A 26,944-nucleotide genomic window follows, 5' to 3' on the forward strand; every position below is an offset into this window, starting at 1 on the left:
AAGCTTGGCGACTCGGGCCTTCGTGGCCTCGAGACTAGCTTCCGGAACAACCGGTAAACAAAGAATGCGTGAGTTTCAAAGAAGGAAACACTCCGGTGAAAAGGTGCCGGAGGCAAGAGAAACCAAACGAACCTTGGCAAGTGGCCGTGGGCCTCAAGCAAGGTCCCGATGCTCCCATAGAAGTTCCTCAAAGAGAATCTTCCGGGCGTCAGCGGTGCTCTGTTCAAAGAAAGGCAATTGTGAGAAAGAAACAAACTTTCAACCCGAAACTCGGGGACTGGCAGTGCCGGTTTCTTTCTAAGCTTTTAAAAGTTTTGCGCTAAGAACAAAGTTCTTAACCCAAAACTCGGGGACTGGCAGTGCCGGTTTCTTTCTAAGCTTTTAAAAGTTTTGCGCTAAGAACAAAGTTCTTAACCCAAAACTCGGGGACTGGCAATGCCGGTTTCATTCTAAGCTTTTAAGATAAGTTTTGCGCTAAGAACAAAGTTCTTAACCCAAAACTCGGGGACTGGCAATGCCGGTTTCATTCTAAGCTTTTAAGATAAGTTTTGCGCTAAGAACAAAGTTCTTAACCCAAAACTCGGGATCGGCAATGCCGGTTTCATTCTAAGCTTTTAAGATAAGTTTTGCGCTAAGAACAAAGTTCTTAACCCAAAACTCGGGATCGGCAATGCCGGTTTCATTCTAAGCTTTTAAGATAAGTTTTGCGCTAAGAACAAAGTTCTTAACCCAAAACTCGGGGACTGGGAGAATAGATAAGATCCGGAAAGAAAAGAAACCGGCATCAATAGAAATTATAAAAGAGAGTTGGTAAAACTTACCACCACGTTGTTGGTAGCATCATACCAGGCACTGTCGAACTCTTTCACGGCGCGTTTGAGCCGCGAGAAGTGTTCTTCGGCACACCGAGGCCCAGCAGGGTCCGGTGCTGGAAGGCGATCCTTCCCCAAGCCGCGGGTAGAAACGGAGATATCCGCCTCATTCCATTTCTGAGCATAGGGGAGAAGGTGCCCCAGGTCCTTGCCCGCGCGCTTCAGATCAACAATCCGGCCCAGGAGGCCGGTGGGCTTGTCCTGTGCAGCGAGGGCAGCGGGGCTGACGTGCAGCACCAAGTCACCCGAGCTGCCTGAGCCGGCGCCCTCCACAGCTTTGCCGCGGGAAGCCCCGGGCTTGGAGGAAAGTGGTGATCTTAGGGGTCCCCGACGGCGCCGGTTGCTTGGCCACGGAAGGTCCTTGGCCGGGCGGCGGTGTCGGCGTGGCCTTGGGAGGAGGAGAAGGTACCGGCGCGGAAGCATCCGGCGCGGTAGGCGAAGAGCTTGTCCGCTTCTTCTTCTTCTGGGGGAGGAGGAACCAAAGGTTCCGCCTGCCCGCATCAGTCCGGCCGGCGCCGATGTTGCCGGCGCCGGTGTCTTGGGTCTCCGGAGGGGAAATGAGTTCCTCCTCCGCGCGGTGATCCGGAGGTGTTGGGGCCGCGCGCCCCGAACTTGTGGTGCCTCCCGAAGGGGAGGCAGAGGTGTTGCCGGCACCAGATAGTACCGGACTTGAATGAGGAGGAGGAGTTGAAGTCCTCGCGGAGCCGGCGGAGCCAGCGGAGCCGGCAGAGCCAAGCTCAAGTGCAGGGCTGAAAGAAAGGAAAAAAGAAACAAGTTGGAAAAAAGCAACCGGAGAAGAACTCGGCGGAAACAAAGAGAGTAAAAAGAGATAAAACTTACCCGGAAGACATCGGCATCCGCCTCTGCTTGTAGCGCTTGGCGCCGACTTGCTTCCCGCCAATGACCTCAGTCCGAGGGCGCTTGCCGGAAGAGGCACGGCTGGGGCCGGCATCAGCAGCCGGAGGATCGCTCTTCCGGCCTTCGGCCATGAGGTTGTCCAGAACTCGTCCCCCACCTCGGCTTGCGGCGGAGCCACATGCTCATGAACCCGTGGTTTGTTGCCGGCCGAGGGAAGATCTACGGATTGGAAGTAACGAAAAGGGTATAAGAAAACGAACAGGAAAACTACCTCAAGTATGGTCGGGTCATCTGGACGAACCAGCAGGTTCCGGCGGAGACTTGCCGAGGCGGGAAGCCGGAGTCCGGCCCATCCTTAGATCCAGCCAATGAATGACAGGATCCGGATCGTACTTGTCCAGGGGCCTCTTCGTTTAGGGCCTCGCCGGTCGAATCAATCCGGGGAAGCGGGCCTTGGCCTCGAAAACAAAGGAAAAAGAAAGATTAAACACAAGTACTAAAGTTACCGCTAACGCGACCGGAACCGCTTATCGTCTTACATCTTCGGACGGAGGGTTCCGGCGCCGAGGGGGCAAAGGCCCCACTCCCAATCATTTGGCATGTCGGCTTGGCAAATCCGACTAGCCTTAAGAGCCACGTCCTCCTTGCTCGTGGCCAAGCCGGTGATCTTGGTGGGATCACCGGGCCGTACATCTCACTAATTTTGTGAGCGCGCCGCTGGAGGGGAAGCACCCGGCGGCCGATGAAGGCGCGGATGATATCATCGGAGCAGATGTTGGTGTCCCGCATCAACCCCCGCATGAAGCGCACCACCCGGTTCGTCTCGGCATGATCCCTTCCGGGGTTGTACCGCCAATTGGTCTTGGTCGGCGGCGCCGGATTGAATGCCGGCAGGTTGATGAGGTCCTCGTTGCCCGCATTCCTCACATAGAAGAATGTCGTCTCGCCACAAGCGGCAAGACTCGAGGCCATTGAACTTAAAAGGGGCTCCCTTGGCGGGAGCCGATAATGCAAGACCCGCATTGAACGGGGGGTTTGGGGGCAGGAATGTCCTTGCCCTGGACCGAATTGATCCGAAGAGAGAAAAAACGGGCAAACGTCTCGCGAGCGGGACGGATGCCAATGTAGCCCTCCATGAAGGCCACAAAGCAAGAAAGGTAAAAGACGGCATTGCCGGGAAGATGATGAGGTTGGAGGCGATAGAAGTCGAGGATTTGGCGAAAGAAATCTGAGGCAGGAAGGCCGAGCCACGCTCAAAGTGAGCAAGGAAAACAACGGCCTCACCGGGTTCGAGCACCGGTTGAATTTCGCCGCGAGGAAGTCGGCAGATGACTCCTTCCGGAATCCTCCTGGACCGGTAGAGCCAGTCGATCTCGTATTGGGTCACGTCGGAACCTCTCCAGGCTCCGCGTGTCTTGTCTTTTCCGGAGGCCCGGCTAGATGTGCCGGCCTCTTGCTTCCGGCTGGATGCCTGGCCCATCCGGGCAAGGTCGCTCGGCTAGCCCGTCGGAGGCGTTGCTATCTTGAGTACTAGAAGTGGCGGCAGGGAGAGATCCCTCGCTAGACATGGAGATCTAGAAGACGCCGAAATCTACCGAGAAACACTTTTCCCCGAACGAACCCACGCGCGAAGATCTACGAGTAAGAGGAAAAGCAAAACAAAGAGCGAATAAATACTCTACCGTCCCAAGATCCAAAGTGCAAGAAGAAAGGGGTAAAGGCGCATCGAACCTAACCTGGGGCGGCGGAGTTGCGAAGAAAGAAGTTCGCTGGAGAAACGGCGAGCCTGCGGCCGGCGAGGAAGTCCGTCGGCGGCGAGGCGAAGAAGTGCTTGAGGAAAGGCAAATGCGGCGGGCTCGGCGGAGTCGCTGCCGAGGATCTCCGCGCAGCGAAGTCCGGCGGAGCGGAGGCGTGAGTTCGCCGGGCGACGGGCACGAACGAGCGGCGGAGGACGAAGAGCGGCGGAGAGCACGGAGGCGAAGAACTCTGTGCGCAAGGAGTGGGGAATGCGAAGAAGATGGAGAGAGAGCGGCGGTTGCGCTTATAAAGAAGAAGGGAAATGGGCTGGAAACCGCTGGGCCGCGGCGGTTCGCCTCGCGGCCCACGGCGGTTCGCGTCATGGGCCGCCACGTGTCAAGGGGATACACGCAAAAAGACCGAAGGCCACACGGGAGCGCACAGAGATCTGGAACGGCTAGTGGGATCCGCTGCGCTGCATTAAATGAGCGCGCGGGAGTCGAAACGAAATGACAACTGACACTGGCGCGCCAGTCACAGTGCGCATGTCTCTGTCAGGCGCGGGGCCCGAGATATTCTCGACTTCGCCGAGGAAGCGTTTAATGGTTAAGCTACCGGAAGATAAGATACCGGGGCATGAATTAAAGAGAAAAGATGAGGAGGATCCGGGCAAAGATGCCGGATCCGAACGTGGCGCCGGATGAACCAAACCGGTATCAAAGACATAGGAACTCGGCATGGTCTCGTTGGATAGGATCCGCCGGACTATACCAGCTTCGGGGACTAATGTTGGGGGATGACCCCGGTATGCCAAAGGCATGCCAAACCGGATGGTTTAAGCCATCGCTGTACCGGCTTGATGTTCATGCCGGAGTCTAAGATAGGCGTTTGGCTGAACGAGTTAGGCCGGTATCCTCATAAGAGGGATACCGGAATTGGATATAAAAGATACCGGGCCACCGGAAGGAAGGGCTTGTCGGCAAAGCTGGTCAAAGATTCTCTCCGGAGCTAGAAGACAAGGATGAGCTAAGCAAAGTAACTTTTGACCAAGGGATGACGATAAAGGGAAGGATGACGGTCAAAGAAGCCGGAGGACGTCAGCGCCCCGATTAAAGAGGACTCCGGTGTCATCTACGATTAAAGTAGCTTTGTAAAGTAGCTTTGTAAAGTAGTTTGTCCAGATCAAAGATGCCATTAGGGTTCCTTGCACTGTAAGCCACCCTCTCCCCTATATAAGGAGAGGGGGCAGCCCTCCTTACGGGCACGAGGTATGTACGTGTGTGTGTATGAAGAGGAAGCTTGTAACTTGTGTGAATCTATGAACATGGCGATCTAGAGGGAGTTCTTCCTTGTGTCTTTCTTCTTCAACCTCTGGCCCTGGCCAAGTTCTTGAGGAAACCATCCGGAACCTCTTCCCACCTGATCGCAAACCCTCCCCCGAATCCTCTTGCGTCCATTCGGCCCCAATCTAAGCCATCCTATGGCATCTGTCTGTTCACAACGACGACAAGTAAGAATCACACAATGAAACCAACAGATGTCATATTCATGTTGCTCTAAATAGTCCTTCAAGATTCATCAGCAAAATCCTGACATTGGAGTGTCAACTCTGTTTTCTCTGCCTCGTTAGCATGCGATGCAAGTTCTGATAATCCATCTCTAGTCTGTTATCAGTTCCCCTCATCTAATCCAGTAATGTCCTTGTTAGGTTTCTCATCTTCAACTTTGAATTCTTTGAATCCAAAGCGATATTCAAGTAGTTCCTTACGATCAGGTGGGGAAACTAAAACATTCATAGTTGATTTTCCTCTCCAGCAAACAATGGCAATTGTGGAGGGATCCATGGCTACGGAATCGGCATCTTGATGCCCTGAAATATTGCCAAGATTAAAATTACCGTAAGTCATGAGTTCTGCCAGGTTCACATAGAGCATGATTTTACCTTCACGCAGCACTACAACACAGCAACCAGGCATCAACGATGAAGCTTCCTCCCCAAATCTAGCATCAGTAAAATGAGCAAAGTTAATGGTCCTGCATTGTAAAAGTTGTTGGAAATCCACTGGAGAAGCACATAGTATTCGCTTCCTCATGTATGGGAAGAGCAATGACAGCCCCTCATAAGATAGCCTATATGCACATGAACAACCATCCTTTGACCTATGTCTTTCCTGAAAGCAAACATAAAAACAGAACTGGCTTATTGTTTAGGTTATAAAGAAATTGCATGCTTTTTCCATAAAAATGCATTTATTCCTGGTAATGGATCAAACATCAAATTAAACAGCCTGATTGGAGCACTTACAAACATCTTTACGCCAACAGAAGCAATTTTAATCTGCTCGCCAACTTGTACATTCAGTTCCAAAATTTCCTGTACCGATTTTGATATGTAGTATATTCTCCTTGCATTATCAGTACTTCTTGTCACCAGACGACCTTCGAGTGAAAACGTTTCCTCAATACCAAAGAAAGATACTATATTTTTAATCACGGCATCATCCTCAAAAAACAGCACAGGGTCAATCCCTTTCCACTTGTACTGGCAGTCCAACTTCTTTGTTCCATGACTTATATCACCTGATTTTGTTTGACTATGTTTTACATCATCAGTCTCCATTTTAGCTCCAATTAAGTTATTATGCTTTGAAGTTTGGTTGTCCACACTTAATTTTTTCTGCTCAACAGGCAATTTGTTATCACCACGAACTTCAGAAACAATTCCATGCTGATGCATCATTTTTTTTACAGGTGCAGTTATTTCTGGTTGATATTGTTCCTGAAGTCCCACAGTCCTCGTTGTTGAGAGCGGGTGCTCAGTTTTTCCCACCTCGGTCATCTGGCTCTCTGAAAGAATGTCGAGAAAACATTTAAGCGCATCTATGATAGTAGATATCAGTAAATCAGAGCACATGGAAATGTTTATGAAATGCAAAATTAACTTGTGCAAAAGCAACTAAACATGATATTACCATTTAATGGAGATAGTTTATGAATAACTGCAATAAAAAATGCTCCACCATCTTGGTCATGCGGAATGATTCTCATGCATCGACTGAGAGGAGATTTTGAGCCCACACTGTTCGAAGTATAATCTGAACTTTGAGTGGAAATACTAGTTGAAACTCCACCAGTATCACAATTAACATTGCTCATTTCTTCGATTTTGAAATTTCTTGAGAAGCTCGTACTGTACTCCAATTTGGCATCAACGTTGTTATACACTACATGACCTTCATACTTGCTTTTACTTGAAGGAAACATACTCGGCAGTATTACATTCTTTCTATCGTGAGAAACATCTTCATGTGTCTGCCACCAAGATCCTCTATCATTAACCTGCAAAGTTCACAAGAGCAAACACTGGGAAAAGCAGAATGGAAGAACAAAGTTTCTAGTATGCAGTGTCTCCCAGTATATATTAACTGTTCAACTGGACACCAAACAGAAAAAAGTTGAATTTGAGAATATCATAGTTAGCAGAAATAAGAGGTACCACTTTGGGACAGACGGAGCAAATTAGATTTTTGTTTACAAAAATAGAAGCAGAGTTGTTGTGATTGAACAAGCACCTATCTTGTGGACAGAACAGAGAGAAAATAGAATATCAAGAGATAAGTCATGAAATAGATATGTGTGTACTGACCTTCCAAGTGCTAAGTCCAGGACGGCGGACCAATTCTGGTAGCTCTTTAGAAACATCAAGTAGTTCAACAGAGTTTCCACTTCTCCGAAGAAGCTACATAAATTATTTAATATAAGAAAAAAATTATAATGAAAGATCAGCACAGAAAAATTCTACACATAACCAGATTTTGAGATACTATATAAAGGCAGTAAAATACGCAGAAAACAACCAATTGCTTTAGTGATCAGCAAGAAAACTGTCATTTGCAATATATATAGAACCTTGTGATTAGGCAATACAGATGGGCTTATGCCCCTTGTTTGGACTAGTGAGCACGTTAATCAAACATCATTTTGAGCTTATTCTATGAGGTGCATTACTAGGTCCAATTCTGCTTCGGTATAAGACATATAAAGCAACCTAGAAAGAAAACCAAAGGTAAATATGCACAGATTTGGCTCATTCTCAGTCTAAAACTAGTAAAAGATACTAAAAGCTTCTTGCTCAACAGTTTAGCGGTAGAATCCATAATGTATGAAAGTTCCTGGAATTCATCAAGTACCTCAGCTACAACAGCTTCATTTTCAATAGGATTCATTGAGCAAGTTGAGTAAACCATCCTACCACCCACTTTAAGTAAGGCAATGCCTGAAACAACAAAAATACAATTTTGATACTTTTTTTCGTGAACACGCACCAAAGTGTGTCATTTGTATTCAGAAGAAAGCGTCAAGAAGGCGCAAAATTACAACGAACAAACAACAAAGAAAGAAAGAAGAATATAAAAGAACTGTTCAGAAACTAGCACATGCTAGCTTGCTAGGAGAGTCTTGGGCCCAAGCAGGAGAGGCAAGCGCCCTAGGGCTTTCGCACCAGCCAGCATCCACAAGTTTTCTTCAATCAGAAACGGATCGTCCAGGCACCATGACGGGGAGAGGCCCCATTGAAGACGCAGTTGTTCCTAAGCTTTCAAATACTACATGTGCTAGCTTTCATATTACTAATAACTTCAACTAACATAAATTTTGGCCACAAAACACAACTAAATTCTATTCAAGATCATTTCCAGTTAAACTATTCCGTAAATCTAAGGACTCGGACTCATCGATACGGGTTTCTGACAATTTGGGAAAAAGGAGGAAAACAAATAATCACATGCTCAATCCAATAGTGGGCAAAGAAGTTTATTCTATTTTCATTGTGCATCCATCTGATTGGTCCTGGCCACTGCTCTACCTAATGTCTCTTGTTCCACAAGTAGTAAACATCTACTGATAATTGGATGGTGTTTATGTGATAATCGTTCTAGAGGAACTCTTCAAAGACTCCTGAGTACAAAGGTAATCATATGCTAAGGTCCATGAAATATCTCATGGCACATAACAGTGATGCATTGGTGGTAGCTCAGTTTGTGAAACTATCAACACCCAGAAACAAGATAAAAACTGAACGAAGGGCGTAGTAATGTTAGGTACAATACAAAACCTTACCACGCATAGCAATGTTTACTTGGAGAAGATGAAATTCGTTCCCCATGCTTGAGTTCCTGGACAGTGCACAGACTGTGACCCTAGGAAAAATTTGGAAGGAAACATAACAGCAGCAGACGGAATAAAGGTCCAGTGCTTACCACTTTCTCCACATGTCATGACTTTTCCGTATAGTCCCATCACCACTACAGGGGACATCACAAAGTACACTGTCGAATTCTAACCGTTGTGGTTTGTGATGATCTTTTTCAGTTTCTGAATGCTCCTTCGCAAGAGAACAGCTGGGGAAATTTTGTGCGTCATGGTTTGTCACTATCAGGTTGGCAGTACACATTCTCTTTGTATTATGGATGAGAAGGTCGCATCTCTGCGCTTTGAAATCATTAGCTATGACCTAATAACAACACCGCACAGGAAAAGAACGTGCATAAGTATAACTACAAGTTTCATTCCTGAAAACATCTCGTGAACTATAACAAGAAGTGTTGTTCTCGCTATATGCCATAAATAATGCAACAAATCAGGAGTTATACAATTGTACTGATATTTACCAGTGCTCTTGGAAGTAGCCCTGGCTCTTTTGATTGGTGAATCATCTCGAGTAGCTGGAATGTTTTAGATCCTGGAGCAGCACACACTGCACAAGATCACAAAAGGATAAATAGATGCTATATTAAAGGAGTTATTGTGTCTCCTAATAAAATCTAAGAGTCCTAATATCCCATGATATTTTGGAAGACAGTCAACTTGTATGAACACAGAGGAGTTTATGATTATGGACAAGGGTAATGAACTAACATACTGTCAAGAATATGGTGATCAGGCTGTACATTCAGAAATAGTGGTGGAACCTGCGAAAATAATTTCAATTATCAAAACACGCTTAATGTAAAATAAAATATTGTAAGTTGATCGTTAAAAATATTCTCACCATGCTAACAGCCTCTTGCCTAGTTATGTTACCAACCTCGCTCTCATGCTTTAGAAACTCATGAAAACTGGAATGTACAAACAATTGAAGTAAAACAGTGATCTAACTAAACAATCAAAAGTACATCAAGGTTACAACAGCACCTAATTGTTAAGTATAACCGTGATCTGAATGTGAAAGAACTATGGGTAAAATAAGTTGGGATATCACAGTATATTAATATTGTCAAGTGATGTTTCCAAATTTCCACAGTCAAGTAAGCAGCCTTACTTTGTACACATAAGTACTTGATGTGCTGCGAAATTGGCACTCTAAAAATTCTCCAAAGAGATTTTATAATAGGGATAATGAAAGGCCCAAATGAAATGTATGACAGGTTACCTACCTATGAATTTATGATTTTTAAAGCAAAGCGTAAAAGAGAGCTAGATTACACATGATCAGAGCGCTACAAACATATAAAACAATTTGGATACCCTTTGAGCATATGCCGCAAGAATTCTTTCAGGTATGAATGTTCCAGAATTTAAAGACAGCTATTTGTCGCATGCACAACTTTGGTTAGAACATGAAGGATGATTACAAAAATTACATGCCATCAGCAAGATTCTTTTAGAATAAACATCATGCAAGAAATGATTACCTCTCAAGTGCCTCAGTTTTCCTGAGTTGCTTCCTAGAGAAGTTCAAACGCCATGCAAGATTTCCTGGATACCAAGTCAAGGGACTGATGAAGTCTTCTCCATATTCACTAACCTTTGCAAATAGTTTTTTGTTAAGATTATAAAATGTCAATAACTAGCATTAACTGAAGTGTGTAAATCAAACAAGAAGCAACCTCACACTCCAAAGATCTCCTGAAGTCATTTTCTAATTTTGAGCAAATGTCTCCCAAAAACCGACAGCTGAAAAGAAAAGGAACCTTAAGTTTATTCGAGAAGAATGACCAAGAGTACTCATGAGAATGAACTTATATGCTACTGTATCATATAGAACTACAGAGGTAATAACAGTCTGGTGAAAGAGCATAAAATTGTGGCTGTCGGATCGTAGAGCTAGCCTCCTGTGATCTTGGTTACACTGTATTGGCCTCTTTCGTTTTGCTCCGGCGAAACCCACATGTACCTCCCGAGCTAGACTCGGCCCCCGTTAATAAATTTTCACTTCAGGTGGAGGTTTTCCCTCCACCGTTGGCTCTTCAAAAAAAAAAAAGAGCATAAAATTTCCTAGAAAGTAATACTCTAGTTGTATGGTCTGTTACGCAAATTTCTAGAAATACTTCAGCTGATAAAGGTACCATACATAATGAATAGCTTGAAATTATTCCCTCAAAGTCCATGAATTTCCAGAGTAACATCATGATTATTGTGACAGTGTGGATGTATCCATAACTCAAATGGTTCAGGATCAGGATCAGTTCAGAATCTCTTCTGTATAGCACATCTTGTGAACTTCACAAACCACACTACATAATGTAAAAGGGAATACACATTCGAAGGAATGAGAAAGCAGAGGAACGAGCAAAACAGGGGATCCGCATATAACATGCAATATTTGTGTCGAGAATGGGTAATTAGTCAAAACAAAGGAAATTCCATTGTGGTAACTGGTAAGTGCAGCATATCATTTCAAAGAACCAGCATCACCTAGCATTGATCCTAAACATCGCTGGTAATGGTTTCCCATTACCACAGGGGATCAACATATAACAAGCAATATTTGTGTCAAGAACGTGTAATTAGTCAAATCAAAGGAAAGACAGACGTAGTAACTGGTAAGTGCAGCATATCATTTCAGAGAAGCCAGCATCACCTAGCATTAATCCTAAACGTCGCCGGTAATGGTTTCCGGAGCACGCTCATGAAGGCATCCCACTCCTCCTCGCGAACGATTTGTTGCTCCTGCAAGGCATAAGCATGCAAGCAGCCCATAAGGACCGACATTTCCATAGAAATTTATCAGAACGGCAGAACCAACATTTCCACAAACTGTTCTGCAAACAACTTTGCGGTAAAGTAAAGTCAACTACAGAACAATGAGCCAATGATACAATTTCTACACAGGCCTTAGTAAATTTATCGCACCCACACAAAAAAAACATAGCAGTTCGCATTTCAACACCGAATCAAGTCGGACGACAGTTAATCAAACAAACAAAAAAGTCAGACGACAATTCGATTCACTTCGAACCGCACCATAAAAATGATAAGAACCGCGTAACGTGCAACTGAAGGAGCAAGTAGTCGCACCTTGTAGTACTCCTCGAAGGCAGCGTTCTCAAGGACCGGTGGCTGCCACGAGGCGTCGGACCCTCTGCGGGCAGCGGCGGCGGGCGCCTGGGGGCGACAAGGGTGGGGACCGTGCCTCCAGAGGCTCTCCAGCGCCCCCGTGAAGTGGCGCCGCTGCGCGCGACCGCGCTTCCTGTCGCCTCCGATGCATTGGTTCCGCTGGCCGCCGGCGACAACGAGGTGACGGAGCGAGACGGGTGTCCGCAGAGCTATCATGTTGCTACCTTGTGTTTGTGGGGATTTGCGGAGGTGGGAATGGCCGCGTGGGGGTATCGTTTTAGGCTGACGCCCAACAAAACATTTGTCAAAATCGCAACTCCGGGATCGATCTGGGGTTTTCGTGTGACTAATTCTCGGATTCATGTGTAAATAGTTAAATCTCGGTTGCATCCTCATGTACAACTGAAAAATCTTAGTTGTACTATATCAAGTAGTTAAATCTTAGTTGCAAATTAGCACAAATAAAGCTGCAATTCGATGGTTTAGGAGTCGATTTAGAATTAGCAAAAACCGTATTTAGGAGAAAAATTATAAGAATAGGAAATTTTCCTTTGGTGGCTCTATTGATCCATTTGATTCAAAGGATTTGGGTGTAGGGAAAGTGTATGAATTTTAACTTTGGTTTAGGTTTCATAGGAAAATTAAAGGAATTCCACAATCCACTCTAACTTCTTTTTTACATTTCTACATACAAAAAACGAGACAAAGGTCATAAGTTGCATGATAATAACTTAATTTTACCTTTACATTTATTTTAATCATGATTTAATTATGGTTTTAAGGATTCATGTGTTTTTCCTATTTCTGCGAATCAAAAAACCCAACTTCACAAATTCATGTGCTTTTACTACCCTATAGAATCTCACGGTATGATTGCTGCACCCCCATGGAGCTCTCACAGCGCTTTGGATTTTGGGCCGTCCGATCAAGCTGACGTGGCGCGATCTCGGCCGTCGTTCCGTTCAGGGCGCTGAGGCCCTTCCTCAGACCCACTTTTTATCCATGGGTCACGAAAAGCCCCCCTCGGCCCGATCTCGCTAGCCCTCCACCAATCCCCACAGCCGCCGCCTCCGTTCGTCTCTCCTCCCGCATCCCCTTCTCTCTCCCGCTCCGGCCCCCATGGCGCCGCCGTCGTCGTCCCGCTCGCCCTCCTTTCTCCCACTTGAGGTTCCTCGTCTCTCTGTCCCCGGCCTCCAGCGGGATCTGCCTGTCCAGTGAGTCTTCCTCAATCGAAACCGCCTGCAGATCTTGCCGTGCCCGGCGAGCAACACCACCCGCCGGTCAGTGCGCCGCACCAAGGCGCCTTCTACATGTACCGCCGGCGAATTCCTCGGAGGACGGCGCTTGAGTTTGCCTCGTGCCCCTGCCGGAGCTGAGCCGTAAAGCTTCGATTTTTACGCATGGGATGTAAGCCTTCGATCTGTACGAGCCTTGAATTCGTCTATGTTACTGTTCAATTATTTTTTGTAGTAACTGCTTCTTCAATCTCCAGATCGCGTGGGCTGATGGTGCGTTGACGATTTCAGTGGCCGGAGACGACGCCCAGGCTGAATATTTGCCAGCTTTCTTCCCGTGAGGGGTAAATTCCCCCGCCTCACCATCCCTAAGCCCTAACTTATGTTATTTTCTCATCTACAATTGCCCTCGCTGGAATTCCGTATTACTTTTGCATGTTTACTATGCGCATGACAAATTGCATACCCGTGCTGCTTTCCCTGTGTCATTACAGTTATAATTACAATTTGATTTTACATGGGGGATTCGGTCATGCACCTGAAACATGACGCCATTTGATTCTTACTGTGAGCGGAGTGAATTCACCGGGACTGACATGCCTTCTTCTCCTGTGCGTAACAACGCAGGGGGCTGGCCTGCGAGATCTCGGCAACACATGCCGCCTCAACTCGGTTCTGCAATGCCTGGCCTACGCTGACCCGTTCGTGACCTACCTGCCATAGCGAGAAGCACAAGTCCTCATGTAAGTTCGATGCCGCTCATAAATCTGTATACTCCCTGAACGGTATTATGATGTTGCCTGTGGAAGTACCTGTACCAAGCAGTCAAACAGCCTTGGTGCTGCCTTGTTCGCATGATTCGTTTTCAAGTAATATGGTTTGTCCACAACATGCTTTGGTCTGGTGGTCTTCAGGCCTTTGGTAGATATGTGTGGTTCTTGATAAGCCACGGCCTGTTTGTATGTTACATTTGCATGGCATGCATTCAGTCTTGGGACAGTGCCTTACTCAAATAATTTGTTTCATGTGGGTTGAAAAGTTAAGCCACGGGTAGTAATATACATGCAACATTCCACTACATTGGCTGGTATTGGATTTATTTCAACAAGCCATAACTTAAATATTCAAGTTGAGTGGCGTACAATAGTACATATGTTCCATCAAGGAATTCTTGGTTTAGCTCTTCCATCAAGGAATAGTTAATAGTATATGAATTTCGTGTGTGATTAGAAACAGTCAACCTTTAGAAAGTTGGCTGGACAGAATGGTTCAGTTGTGCTAGACTGCCATCAGATGAGAAGTTAAGAAAAGCTATTTTGGCAAGTCTCCATGAATTATCAACAAAGGCTGTGCGAGTCTGCCTTGGTTTTGTATACAAGGAGAATTTGCAACATATGGTGGTGAATTCCACCCCGCCCACAAGGTTTGTTGGATCTTGCCAATTCTAGGGCAATTGAGACTGACCTGATATTTGTTGGTCATGTTGGACTAAGGGTAAGACTCTGCTCCTAAAATGTGCACACATTTTTTATTAGTGTTGTCCTACACATCACAATATGAAATCTACATAGAGATTTGACGGTGGATGCTTTACTATGTTATGATCCTCCGAGTGAAGAGGTAGCATTAGCACACCTGAAATGACTATCACTTTGCATTTTAGAGCCTTCGAGGTCATCTGCTCTCCAATTGCTTATTTCTTTGGTTTCCTGTACTTTTTTTATCGATTGCTGAATTCTTGTCATTTTCAGCTTTCCTACTACATAAACCTATAAATGCATTAATCGCTAGCCCTTGCTCTTTTTTTCAGCTAACCAATAATAGTGTTTCAATATACCAGTAATGCAACATACATTTTGTTGTTTATATACTGTAGAACATGATTTTAAATGGTTTAATAAAGAGATATATCTGTAAACCTATGATTCTGTTCAGCTTGTACTTGTATCTGAAAATCCTATATTTTTCCAGGTTGTCGAAGAGGCATCGGACATGGTACTAGCTGATGACAATTTTGGTACCATAGTTATTGCAGTTGGTGAATGAAGATCTATTTACAACAACATGAAAGCTTTCATAAGGTTTGTGCGCTGGAAGCCTTGTCCCCACTTCCACTTGCAGTTTTGTGGTCGCTTGCATGCATTTTAGTTGTTCTCTACACTTAGGATGCACACCAGAACAACTCAGCCTGACTACACCATGAACAACATTATAGTGGTCCAGTGGTGGGATGTGTCAGCCATTGCCGGATTTATCAGCGACATATGTCATGGTGGTGTGGTCCATCTCTCCCACAACGTTCGCTGCTGAGCCATGGTTGCCCCACCTTCAGGTTTGATAAATCAAAACATTACCTGAGCATGTTTGGTAATGCTGCTTCTGTAGAGATGGGTCGTGCTGAGGTGAGTCTATGTGTTTCATTCGATCCCTTCCTTGAATTAATTTTCTTAGCGTGTGGCTGTGATTATTGTGTATGTTGAACATAGTCTTGTGAGATATCTGCTTAAATGTGATTGCTCTTGGTGGCAAATAAAAGGAATTTGTGAGACATCTCTTAGATTTGAAGATCATGTTCCTCTGAATTTTGTGCGGTGCCATTAGATGAGAAGCCAACTTCTTCTTTTTTCCAACTTTTTATCCTCATGTGTTATGCCTATCTCAAATTCTAATACAAGCATATGATGTTCTTTGCAAGTACCATGAGTGAGAAAATTTATGGCCCTTAAGCCATCGAGCATTTGAAAGGAGGCATGGATGCAGCAAATAGGGAGTTATTTAAAACTCTCCTTGTATTTAAGACATGGCAGACTACTACCACTACTGATTCTTTAATCTGAAACACAAGCGGTTTGGAAAACAAAATTTGTTGGTTTGATCAGCTTCGTTAGCTGCTTATCTCACACCTCCCTTTCTAGGCTTTGCCAGATATTTTAATTTGCTCAAGTTGAGAAGTTGTGTACAAATCCTGCAGTCTATATTTTCTGCTGCATAATGATATTTTCCTCTTTTTACTGAGTGCTACCCTGAAGCTATGCAAGTTCTTCTCTGCCGTCGTTTTGATGTCTGTAGCTTTATCCTAAATTGGTTTACTCTTACAGCACTAAAGTGCATTCTTCATATTTTTCCAAGATTTGTTTTCTTGGATAACCATGGCTCATATTTTCTCATAGTTGGTTCTTCTTTTTACTCGTGATAATGTATCCTTCTAGATCATGCAGGAGTTCTGCATAGAGTTTCTAATGTAGTTGGTGTATATGATTTTGATGCAGCCAAAAGAATCCAGGGAGGAATATTCTATAATTGGTACTATATCCTTGCTCTGTGGTGTGAATGAGGAAATGGAGCTATTAGTCCAATTATCATTTTTCATCAGGTATTCATGGACGATTGTTCATGCTTTTCTCGGATTATGGGCATATGAACACACACAGTTTTAGTTATAGTGTCATCACACTGTGCAAGTAGGTAGGGTCATGTTAATGTGAATCTTTGAGACAGAGCTGGGGAACTAAATAAATGTAGACATTCACAGGAAATGCATAAATTGTGGTTAGTGTATGAGAGCACTGACACAATAAATGTAGACATTCACATCCTCTTGTATACGTAATTATTAAACTTTGCTCAGTTTTCCCTAAAATTTTAAACTTCTGAGATTTCCCTTTTTCAATGTTCTAATTAACAATTGTTATCTGTTCGTAATTTCCTGATGTTCGCTATGATTCGTAAAATCTAAGAAAATATTACCGGTCCCGCATATGTACACGGGTCTCATGGGATAGCCTTTTAGCATTGTGTGTTACAGGTATTATCTTCCTTTTAGCACTAGCAGTTACATCTATTTTTTATCTTCCAGTATGTTGGCAAAATATTTTCATTCGCAGATGCATTTTAAAGTAATGTTTGAACGATCAGAGACAGTATTGGTACATGTTAGCCTTTTAGCATTGTGTGTTACAACTATTATCAATTGTCTTTCTATGTGGATTAACTTTGATGCTAGCCTTATGCATTTTCCCATACCACATAAATATTTTGAGGCAGTACTAATTGTAAATCTTGCATCTGCCACAAATAGTTCCTCTAAATTGTAATATTTTAGGAAGTTGGTGTGCTCATCTCTTGTTTCATGTGCTCATGTTTTCAACTACCACTAAAAGTTATTGAATGATTTAAAGGTTTATTTATTATTTGGCTGGTATTTTGTGGTTCAACTGGACTTACTCATATCCAATTTCGCTTAGTGGTAGTTGAAAAGTTTTTTACCCTGGCCTTGGATTCGCCTTCCCGGCGAGCGTGGCGGGGCAACCACGAGCGAGGTGACATTGGAGTCGTCACCTCTGGTCAAGTCATACGGGACCAGGAAGCGGGAATATGCTACGACGGCCTTATAATCCTGAACAGAGGTAGTATTTGCCTTCTACAATGTGTTTATCCTTAGCCTATAGACATAATGTTCTTTCATACATTTACGTGATCCGTTTCTAATAAGCTGATGCCGTTTGGGATTTTGTTACCTGTTTTGTGTTTGTTCCTCTTCTATCAGAAACTGGATGATTGATGACAGTGATAACCAGATTAGAAACTTAGCGAGAAGCCGAAAGCTGATACCAGAGCTTTGACATGTGTCTGCTGCAAAAAATCCCTTTTTTACACGTCATGTGCTTTCACCCTGGCTGCTTAGTATGTTAGATTAATTTATGTGTAATGGCTTCAGTTAAGTTTATTTGGTTGCTTCTAACACGTCACGTGATGTCACCCTTCTGAATTGAAAACCCTCTAAGTATCGGAACCATACATTGTTAGTTATTGTATAATATATTTCCGTACTTTGCTGGTTGTATATAAGTGTTTGTACTTCGCTTACCATTTTGTGTACTCTATTCTAATTTCAACTATTAGGCATGTTGTTTGGCATTGAAACATTGTGGTTTTGGAATACTTTAGTTTTTTGAAAAATTCAATTGTCAAAACATTGCCATAACAACTATGACTAGAAATAAAAGACTTCATGAACATTGGTGATTAGAGTGTGATCATATTAAGAGATCTAAATCCACACACATAGTGTAAATCCTTTATCGCTTTTCCACATGATTGTAGTAGCGTAATATGAAATATAAAAATGTACGACAGCTCCGGGGTCGTGCGCCAAGGCGCACATCTAAATCTAGTTACACATGCGTTCCTATCTTATTCCTGCATTTTTCCTATTCCCACGGTCGTGAAATCCTGCGAATCAAACATGCCCTTAGTATTTTCTGTGTCTTGCTACAACCTAGGTTGTAATTGGTCATAATAATAACAGATTATATTATGAAACAGATAGAGTAGCATTTTTCTTTTCGATTTTGCTAATTCTAATTCAACACTTAAATGTTTTAACTGCATCATGATTTATGCAAGCCACAAATTAGAACATAGATTGCAACTGAGATTTTCTCCGTTGCATATGTGGTTGCAACTCTGCACATGTGCAATTATGAAAAGTGCACCGAGATTGATTCCTGATTCACAAATTGCAACATGTTGAAAGTCATCAAATTGCACTACTCAACCTTTGGATTTGCTTTATGATTCATGATAGTCATGAGTTGTAACAGAAGTTGCAACTCTAATTTGAATATGCACTTTTGAGGAACAAATCGGCATAGACTAAAATTTACAAACAATTGACACACACACACACACACGATAGCTATATTTTTCGTTCCGGTCCCCAGGATATATTTTTCCTGCCTCCACTGTTGCTCTCTCAGTTAAATTTTGGTTCATCCAGGATGCTGTTGTAGTAGCTACACAAAGAAAGATCTTCAAAGGCACCTACATTTTCCTTAATCTTTACAAACTTTGTTAACTGTGAAACCTTTTGGTTATGCTGGAATAAGATTTTTTAATTGCCTCCTTTAAAAAAATAGTGTGTTGCCCACACAAAGTTTTTGGAAAACCGAATGCATCCCCCATTTCTGAAGACAAACAGAAATCCTAACATTTCAGAGTTTTTTTTTATCAAAATTAGATCATTGTCGTTTGTTTGCATTCCCAGTTGGAAACATGATCATTAAAACCAAATACAAAAACATGTCACTGCACAGAGCATGAAGAAGCCATCTTAATTAGCAAAGAACATCTAGCAAAAAGATTCAATGTATATAAATGCATGAATCTGAAACAGACTGTGGAGGTGAAATCCTAAAACTAAAACGAACAAGAGGGGTTAAAATTCAGGAGATCAATAAATCTACCTCAAGCATCAGGGCAGCAGCGCAGGTTGCATCCACTCGTATCACAAGCAAGTTGGATGTACTACTGTACTCAGCAGTCACCATTGTTGGCATCGGACTAAAGAACATAAATTAGATGGAGGGGAGTAATTGATCTCATCCTTCTTGCAAAGTATAGTTCATACTTCATACATACAAGTAAAAATAAAAACTGAGACAACTATGATGCGGAAATTAGTAGAGAAGCAACAGGAAATTTCACAGAAGACATTGATATTTCTCATATAAATTTACAGTGTCCCTTCAAAGTCCCATGGACGATGGAACGGTGCCACGTTGATTGTCCAAGGCCCATGAGGCCGCCCTCCTCCTCCGGAGGCGTTCAGCGATGATGAACGACAGCTCCAGCGCCTGTGAGGCGTTGAGCCTTGGGTCACAATGTGTGTGGTAGCGCGAACTCAGATCATCGAATGTCACTGTGCGTGACCCGCCAATGCACTCCGTCACGTTTTGTCCAGTCATCTCCAGATGAACTCCCCCCGGATGGCTCCCTTCTTGCTCGTGGACATCAAAGAATGCACGCACCTCAGCCTGGTTTCAGAAACAGGATAACTCAGCTTAGTTTTACTTACAGTCAATCACATGTTGCACATAAGTTAAACCGGTGCAGTAACTTCTACAAGGACTAAGCTAACTTGTATTCTGTCATGTGGCTGTTAACTGACAGGAGGTTTTAAATGGGGAAATTAATCGGCGGAGCTACTAAAACCAACCAGTTATAAGAAATGAGCTGGAATATCCAGGAAGACCACAAGGTTCAGGAAAGGGCTTCAGATTAGGACAATAGATCTTTTTCAAGCGTTTTAGCATGCTTTTTGTTTCAGTAACATTGATGGTTATTGGCACCAGAAGGGCCAAGTATTACCACTAATGGTATAGCTTTTTCGCCAGGAATCAGATCAACTATTTTGGCAAAGCTACGTTGCATCAAATGTATTGAATAATTAGGTTTAATCATGAACATTCCCTTGTCACAACTTTTCACTACACATGGTTCCTGAGCATTAAAACTACACCCTAGTTAATACAAAGTTACAGGGTATGAAGACGTAACATGGACAAGCAAATACTGAAAAAACAGGACCATAAGAGGAAAAGAAACTACCAGAATTCTGTCAAAGGAGCGCGTCTTGAGGCCACAAGGGGCCTTCATTGTGTTCCCATGCATTGGGTCAGTAACCCATGTTACTATCTGGCCAGCACCACGAACAGCACGGATGAGGTGGGGGAGTTTGACTCTCATGTTCTCAGGTCCCATTCTCGTGATGATAGTTATTCTTCCTGGCCTGTTTTCAGGGTTCAAGATATCAATCAACTTCACAAGTTCTTTGGGGTCCATTTTGTCGCTGACCTGCATTTAATTAGATGAGAAAGGGAAATATTTATAAGAAAAATTGTGCATTATTTCACCTTCAGATGCAGAGTTCAACTTCAATATAAATTATGATTATGAGTCATGATAGGTGTCTGAATATCCAGGTTTTACCTTGATACCCAGAGGGTTGGCAATGCCTCTGAGAAACTCCACATGGGCGCCATCAAGCTGGCGAGTACGCTCTCCAGCCCACAGGAAGTGGGCAGAACAGTCATAATAGAGGCCAGAGGTAGAATCCTCACGAGTAAGTGCCTGCTCATAGGGAAGAAGAAGACACTCATGTGATGTCCAGAATTCTGTCGTTCTCATTATAGGGTGATCTACAGTGAGCCCAGCAGCTGACATGAACCCCAAAGCCTCGTCAACTCGATGAGCCAGCTCCATGTACCTATTCAACATTGTTCGCAAGTCAACCATGAAATGTCACAATTAGATGTTTCCATGCTGAATATATGGCAAACTTAATCAAAATAACGAGTTGTTCAGCTACAGAAGAAAGAGTATAATATTTTGTGAATTAGTAGTTAATTACTAGTATTACCGAACTAGTGAATCAGTAACATTACCAAAATAACTGCATGGTACTCCCTCCATTGCAAAATGCAGAGTGTATTTTGATCAGTTAAGACAAGGCTTTGACCAACATTTACTCCATTAATGCAATTTATATGAAAAAATTGATTAATTTCTTTGAGAAAAAACGGATTCATTGCATTTGCATTAAGATGTACTTACGATTGTGATTTGTATCACACAAAACCACACATCAACAGAGTAACTTTTTATCAAAGCTTCGTCTTACCCAAACAAAACACCCTTTTAGATTTTGCAATGGAGTAAAATGCATATTTGCAGGAACCGTTGCTCAATTCTTCTATTTTGCATGAATCAAACAGTTTCAGAAGCAAGTATTCGAATGGAGAGAGTAAGTAGTTCGAGGTAACCACCTATCACCCTGTTCACTTTTCTCTGTGAAGTCAAGATTCCATTGTGTTACCCTCTGCATGGCGGCATAACCTCCAGTAGCAAAAGCTCGGAGCAAATTCAGTGTTGCTGCTGACTGTGAGTACGCCCTGATCATGCGTTGTGGATCTGGCACTCTCGATTTCTCATCAAATACATCCCCATTAATGTTGTCTCCTCTGTAGCTAGGCAACTTCACTCCATCCCGCTCTTCAAAGCCATCTGATCTTGGCTTTGCAAATTGGCCTGCCATTCTTCCTACCTACATATTCCATGTAGCGCAGTAAGTAATATATTTGGCTGATCTGCAGTATTCTGTGGTGCGAGAAGCATTTCAGCAGGATTTTAGGAGGCTGATGGTCATCGCCTATAAATCTTTCACTCATACGAAAGGATGCGCTCCGCTTTCCGAAGGATTGGGTTGTTTTTTTTTTTTGGTTGTTTGTATTTGTTTTCTGGGAGACGGTGGTGCTTCCTGTATTTTGTTAGCTGAGATTTATGCAGTGTTTCTTCAGCATGCGTGTAATGCTAAGTCAACATAGTGGGGTATCCTTGCTCGCTCCAAATCAACCTATTTTATTGTACGCCGGTTTGTAACGCCCTTCTAGTTTGGTTTTGTTAAATAAAATTACAGGTCACAACCATTTGCATGGGTGAGGTTAGGCTTATAGAATAGTCTGCACCTGTAAAAGAAAGAGCAAGCACAAGCAAAGTTGAGTGGCAAATCAAATAATATGACTATATGAGGGCTCCATGAGTTCCATACTCTGTCCTTAGAACTTCTCTGTATTGAATCTTTAGTGTCAAGTACAGCACACACAAAAATGATCAATCAGCAACGAAATTTTACACCTCTATTATAAATATCAGCCCATTTTTTGCTAATAAATCACAAAATACCCAACAACGTAAAATTACTTGCACAAGCCCCCCAAATAGTTACGGCCTCCAAATAATTATACCCAAGTTTTAGTTAGTACTAGAAATTCCCCTATAAAATTCAGTAGTGGTAATCTGTTAGAGTACGTCATGGGCCTGGGCCCGTTAGTCTTAGGGTTTGCTTAAGGGTCAAGTAAACCTTGCTTGGAAGTCAAGTAAACCTCTCTATATATGGAGAGGAGATGTATCAATCTAATCAAGCAAGAATTAAGAAGGAAATCCCTTCCCTCTTGCCACCGGCCGTGGGCAAAGCCCCCGGCCGGCCCTCTCACGCCATCCTCCTAGCAGCACCATAACACTTGGTATCAGCTTTCCCGGGTTCGATCATGTTCAGCCCTCCACCGAGTTCTTCCCACCCGCCGCCGCCGCACTCCGACGTTCCCGCCGTTCTCTCCCCGGCGGAGATCACCGCAGCCCTCCGCGATCTCACCACTGCTGTCCAGGAGATCTGCCTCTTCTTGGCCGGTCCCTACAGGCCACCGGCGGCGGCGGCGCTGCTGCCGTGGCAGCCGACGCACCAGGCGGCCTCCGCCGCGATCGCCGGGCCGCTGCAGCCGACGCTCCTGCTGTCGTCGCCGCCACCCGACGCCGGGCTGCTGCAGTCCCCGCTGCCGCTGCCCACCATCTCCGGGCGGGGCCCTACCTCGGCGCCGGGGGTCCCTCTTCTCCAGCAGCCGGCCGCCTTCTTCCCCACCGGGACGCTGCTACAGCAACAGCAGCAGCTGCCGCCGCCACCAATGCCACCGCTGCAGCAGCTGTCCTCACCGGCGCTGTCCCTGCCGTTCGGTGGGCAGCTGCTGTCGCCACCAACACCGCAGCAGCGGCTGCTTCCGTCACCGACGCCGTCCCTGCCTTTCGGCGGTGTGGGAGCGACCTTGGCCCCGGGCTCTACATCGACACCGCCCGGGATGCCCTTCCACCAGGTCTGTTTCCCTTCGTCGCCGTCACCGTCACCGCTTCCGGCTTGGATCGCTATCCGCCACATGTTAGCGGCGGTGAGGCTGCAGGCTGCTGGGCGCGGCCTCCTAGTGCGTCGGCGTGTGCGGGAGATGCGTGATCTGCAGCTGCAGCTCCTCCAAGTTGCGCTTCGTTGCGCAACGGACCTCGATCTCGACCGCTGCGTCGGGGATCTTGGGCGTGCGGTTTCCCCCACGGGCGGCGGACATGCTTGTTTTTCCCGCGGGCAGCAACCTCCAAGTCCGCGACATCGACGGTCCGGTGGCGGGGAGAAGACATGGTGTCACCGACAGGAGCGCACCGCGTAGCACCACTGCATTTCGCCGCCGGCCGCCGCGAGGGCTCCCTTGGTCCCGATGGTGTCCTTGGGATCCAGGGGGCTGCAAACGCACAAGTTCGGCGGGGGGAGGATTCTCGCCTTATCGTTCGGAGTCAAATATAAAGAGTCGGAGTCTCATTCGGGTTAGCTTATTTCAGGTCAATACAATTGGCCGATGTAAAAGGCTTGTTTTTTAGGCGTTAGGTTTGTGTGGGGTCGAATCGTCGTTAGGTTGCAGCTCGAGGACGAGCTGCATGTCCAGGTGGGGTGTAGTGTTAGAGTACGTCATGGGCCTGGGCCCGTTAGTCTTAGGGTTTGCTTAAGGGTCAAGTAAACCTTGCTTGGAAGTCAAGTAAACCTCTCTATATATGGAGAGGAGATGTATCAATCTAATCAAGCAAGAAATAAGAAGGAAATCCCTTCCCTCTTGCCACCGGCCGTGGGCAAAGCCCCCGGCCGGCCCTCTCACGCCATCCTCCTAGCAGCACCATAACATAATCAATGTGTGTGAGCAGATGATGTAGTAGTATCCAATAAAAAATCATCTCTAGTCATTACTTATGTTCCTCTAAATGTCACACGTCTCTCTCGCACACAATAACTTTCCTTTGGCCACAAGATCCCAATTAATCAATTAATCAAACAATATCCTTATTGTGCCAAAGGAGTAAAATTCTAAACTATGTTTATTCCGTTTAAAAAAAACTATGTTTAATGTGGGGGATGTTTTAAAAATTATAAGCTAAACTGTTTGTAATTTCCGCCTCCAAAAATTATTGGCTAAACGCATCTAAAAATGTATGTAGTACTATAATTGTATGACTATCCTGATAAAATTATAGTACATACACGAAAAAAAAAATAACGAAGGGTTTAGAGGCGTTTCATATCTTCATAATTCTTAGTGAAAACTGAAGCTGGTGTGAATAAAAATATATGCTACTGCACTTTTTTTATATATAGTTATTGTATGAAGGGCCTAATTAGATTCGCACAGAGCCTCCAAATTTACAGCTATAATCCTAATAAAACAATACACGAAAAAAAAAACCCAAAGGGTTTGTAGGCGGTTCCATACCTTGATGATGGGCATCTGCCCACCGAACATGAGCACGACGGACATCTGGAGGAGGACGCGGAAGGTGTCCCGGATGTTGTTGGCGTTGAACTCCTTGAAGCTCTCGGCGCAGTCGCCGCCCATGAGGAGGAAGGCGCGCCCGAGGGCCGCCTCCGCGAGCCGATCCTCCAGGTTGCGCGCCTCCCCGGCGAAGACGATCGGCGGGAAGGCCTCGACCGTCCGCAGCACCTCCTCCAGCCCGGCCTTGTCCGGGTACTCCGGCTGCTGCAGCGCCGGGCGCTCCCGCCAGCTCCCCGGCGCCCACTGGCTCGGCGGCCGCGGCGCCGCGCGCACCGCGTGGGCGCGGATGAGCCCGCCGCGCCGCGGCGGGGCGGGCCCCCGGGAGGGGAGGAGCGGGTTGTGCACCGCCGCCGGCGCGGGGGATGGCGCGAGGGGCATGGCGAGGGATGACGACGCCCTGCCCTGCAGCGTGGGGTTCGGTTCCGGATGGGGGTACGTACGGCTGAACGAGTGCTGCAGTCTGGAGAAGGGTTCTCGTGGAAATAGTAGTATTTGACAAGGTTTTTGTCACTTCTCGCGGTGAGATCTTCGTGTATCGGTTGTTCGTTCAGCCGAGCCCATCCTTCCACCGGGAAACGAGAGATTTTTCCGCATTCCGGCACGTGGTCCACGGTACGAGTCACAGTCAGCTCGATGTACAAACATAAACGACAATAGAATTGTCAAAAAAAGAGCATAAACGACAATAAAGATTTCGTTTATGACAAAATGGAAAACAAGCGGTGTCATAAAAAAATCACAGTGTGCCCCAGTTTTTGTCGGGCCACGGAAGCAGAAATGCTGGAGGATCACCATTGTCCGTTTACGCCGGAGGTTGCCCTAGCTGCCCGACGTATTTTGTCCGTTTTTTGGTATATGCTAGTTTAAATGTGTAATGTTTAACATAAATATAATGTGTTTTTATACGGACACATGCATATAAGGAGATAACTGGAGTACACAAAAATTAAGATTTTTACGTGGTATCTGTATAAAAAGTGCTTCTCACAAGCGATAAGCTGAGAAACGAAATTGACATGATAGTAAAAGATGTTGCTTTTATGTTCAAGATGAAACAATACAACAACTTTTCATTACATGTCGTTCGGTGAAGATCATATGGCGCATAATTTATATGGCTCTAAATATTTCACCCCCAAAGAACAGCACTAGTATTTTTGGGAATTGGCTTGTGAATGTGAATAAGAAAGATAAAATACAAATCCGAGTGAAAATTTATGCTTTACTTTGGGCCATCTGGAGGGTGCCCCATGATATGCGGGTTATCACGCTAGCTACTCATTGGACCGGTATGTGATCTTACATGCAGCCAATGGACCGGTGCACGATCTTACCTGCATCCAGTGAAGAAGTGGCAGACTTTGGATAATGGGTGCAACCAACTGAAAATAGTTCCACAAAATATAAGTGGCACTCTAATCTAAGGATAGCATGATGACACAAACCCATTATATAAGATGGTTGATCCATGTCTTGACATTACGTGACCTATGATGTATTTATCTTGTAATAACTAATGTTTAATAATGAATTAAGAGGTTGCAAGCAGTGGTGTTATCACCAGAATTTGACCGGATCAGATGTGGGCCGCGATTGAAGATGGATTTGAAGAATATACATGGAAGAAGTACATGAATCAGCCTTCTATACCAAGTTGGGCTAAATTGCCCGTGTATCTGTAACATAGTAGATCGCATCTTAGTTTAGTAGTTAGAGTTTTACCCGTGCACGGTTTGGTGCACGCCTAAATTAGAAAGTCCCCTAGACTATAAATATGTATCTAGGGTTTATGGAATAAACAACAACCAACGTTCAACACAAACCAATCTCAGCGCATCGCCAACTCCTTCGTCTCGAGGGTTTCTCGGTAAGCACCATGCTGCCTAGATCGCATCTTGCGATCTAGGCAGCATAAGCTTATTACGTTGTT

General features: G+C 44.8%; 2 protein-coding genes across 3 annotated transcripts; both read right to left on the reverse strand.

Moving 5' to 3' along the window:
• Positions 1–4,992: 4,992 nt before the first annotated feature.
• Positions 4,993–12,020, reverse strand: LOC124685168 (RNA cytosine-C(5)-methyltransferase NSUN2-like). 2 transcript variants are annotated; one of them, XM_047219496.1, is made up of 15 exons: positions 11,766–12,020; positions 11,329–11,417; positions 10,355–10,421; positions 10,160–10,272; positions 9,517–9,583; positions 9,388–9,436; positions 9,137–9,222; positions 8,726–8,979; positions 8,586–8,641; positions 7,658–7,743; positions 7,114–7,206; positions 6,440–6,806; positions 5,773–6,314; positions 5,410–5,638; positions 4,993–5,337 (listed from the first exon to the last, which is right to left on the reverse strand). In XM_047219496.1, exons 1-15 carry the CDS (start codon positions 12,018–12,020, stop codon positions 5,138–5,140), a joined length of 2,553 nt encoding a protein of 850 aa, XP_047075452.1. In that variant the 3' UTR covers positions 4,993–5,137. The 2 variants fall into 2 exon arrangements, with proteins under 2 accessions (XP_047075452.1, XP_047075453.1); XM_047219497.1 differs by lacking the exon at positions 11,766–12,020 and having other exon boundaries at positions 10,160–10,267.
• Positions 12,021–19,395: 7,375 nt separating this feature from the next.
• LOC124685169 (phospho-2-dehydro-3-deoxyheptonate aldolase 1, chloroplastic-like) lies at positions 19,396–25,407 on the reverse strand. The gene is made up of 5 exons (XM_047219498.1): positions 24,955–25,407; positions 21,646–21,923; positions 20,810–21,086; positions 20,429–20,674; positions 19,396–19,854 (listed from the first exon to the last, which is right to left on the reverse strand). Exons 1-5 carry the CDS (start codon positions 25,390–25,392, stop codon positions 19,567–19,569), a joined length of 1,527 nt encoding a protein of 508 aa, XP_047075454.1. The 5' UTR covers positions 25,393–25,407; the 3' UTR covers positions 19,396–19,566.
• Positions 25,408–26,944: the final 1,537 nt, after the last annotated feature.

The sequence above is a fragment of the Lolium rigidum genome, chromosome 1 (assembly GCF_022539505.1).
Source record: "Lolium rigidum isolate FL_2022 chromosome 1, APGP_CSIRO_Lrig_0.1, whole genome shotgun sequence".
Classification (NCBI taxonomy): domain Eukaryota; kingdom Viridiplantae; phylum Streptophyta; class Magnoliopsida; order Poales; family Poaceae; genus Lolium; species Lolium rigidum.

What these genes read in the sequence shown, in the direction of transcription:
- LOC124685168 (XM_047219496.1), bottom strand. Translation starts at nt 12,020, where the DNA reads ATGATAGCTCTGCGGACACCCGTCTCGCTCCGTCACCTCGTTGTCGCC. An exon ending in ACGTTTAGGATTAATGCTAG is followed by an intron (nt 10,422 to 11,328) that starts GTGATGCTGGCT and finishes TTTTCTTTTCAG; the next exon opens with CTGTCGGTTTTTGGGAGACA. An exon ending in CTGTTGGCGTAAAGATGTTT is followed by an intron (nt 5,639 to 5,772) that starts GTAAGTGCTCCA and finishes GTTTGCTTTCAG; the next exon opens with GAAAGACATAGGTCAAAGGA.
- LOC124685169 (XM_047219498.1), bottom strand. Translation starts at nt 25,392, where the DNA reads ATGCCCCTCGCGCCATCCCCCGCGCCGGCGGCGGTGCACAACCCGCTC. An exon ending in GGCAGATGCCCATCATCAAG is followed by an intron (nt 21,924 to 24,954) that starts GTATGGAACCGC and finishes TGGAATATGTAG; the next exon opens with GTAGGAAGAATGGCAGGCCA. An exon ending in CCAACCCTCTGGGTATCAAG is followed by an intron (nt 20,675 to 20,809) that starts GTAAAACCTGGA and finishes AATTAAATGCAG; the next exon opens with GTCAGCGACAAAATGGACCC.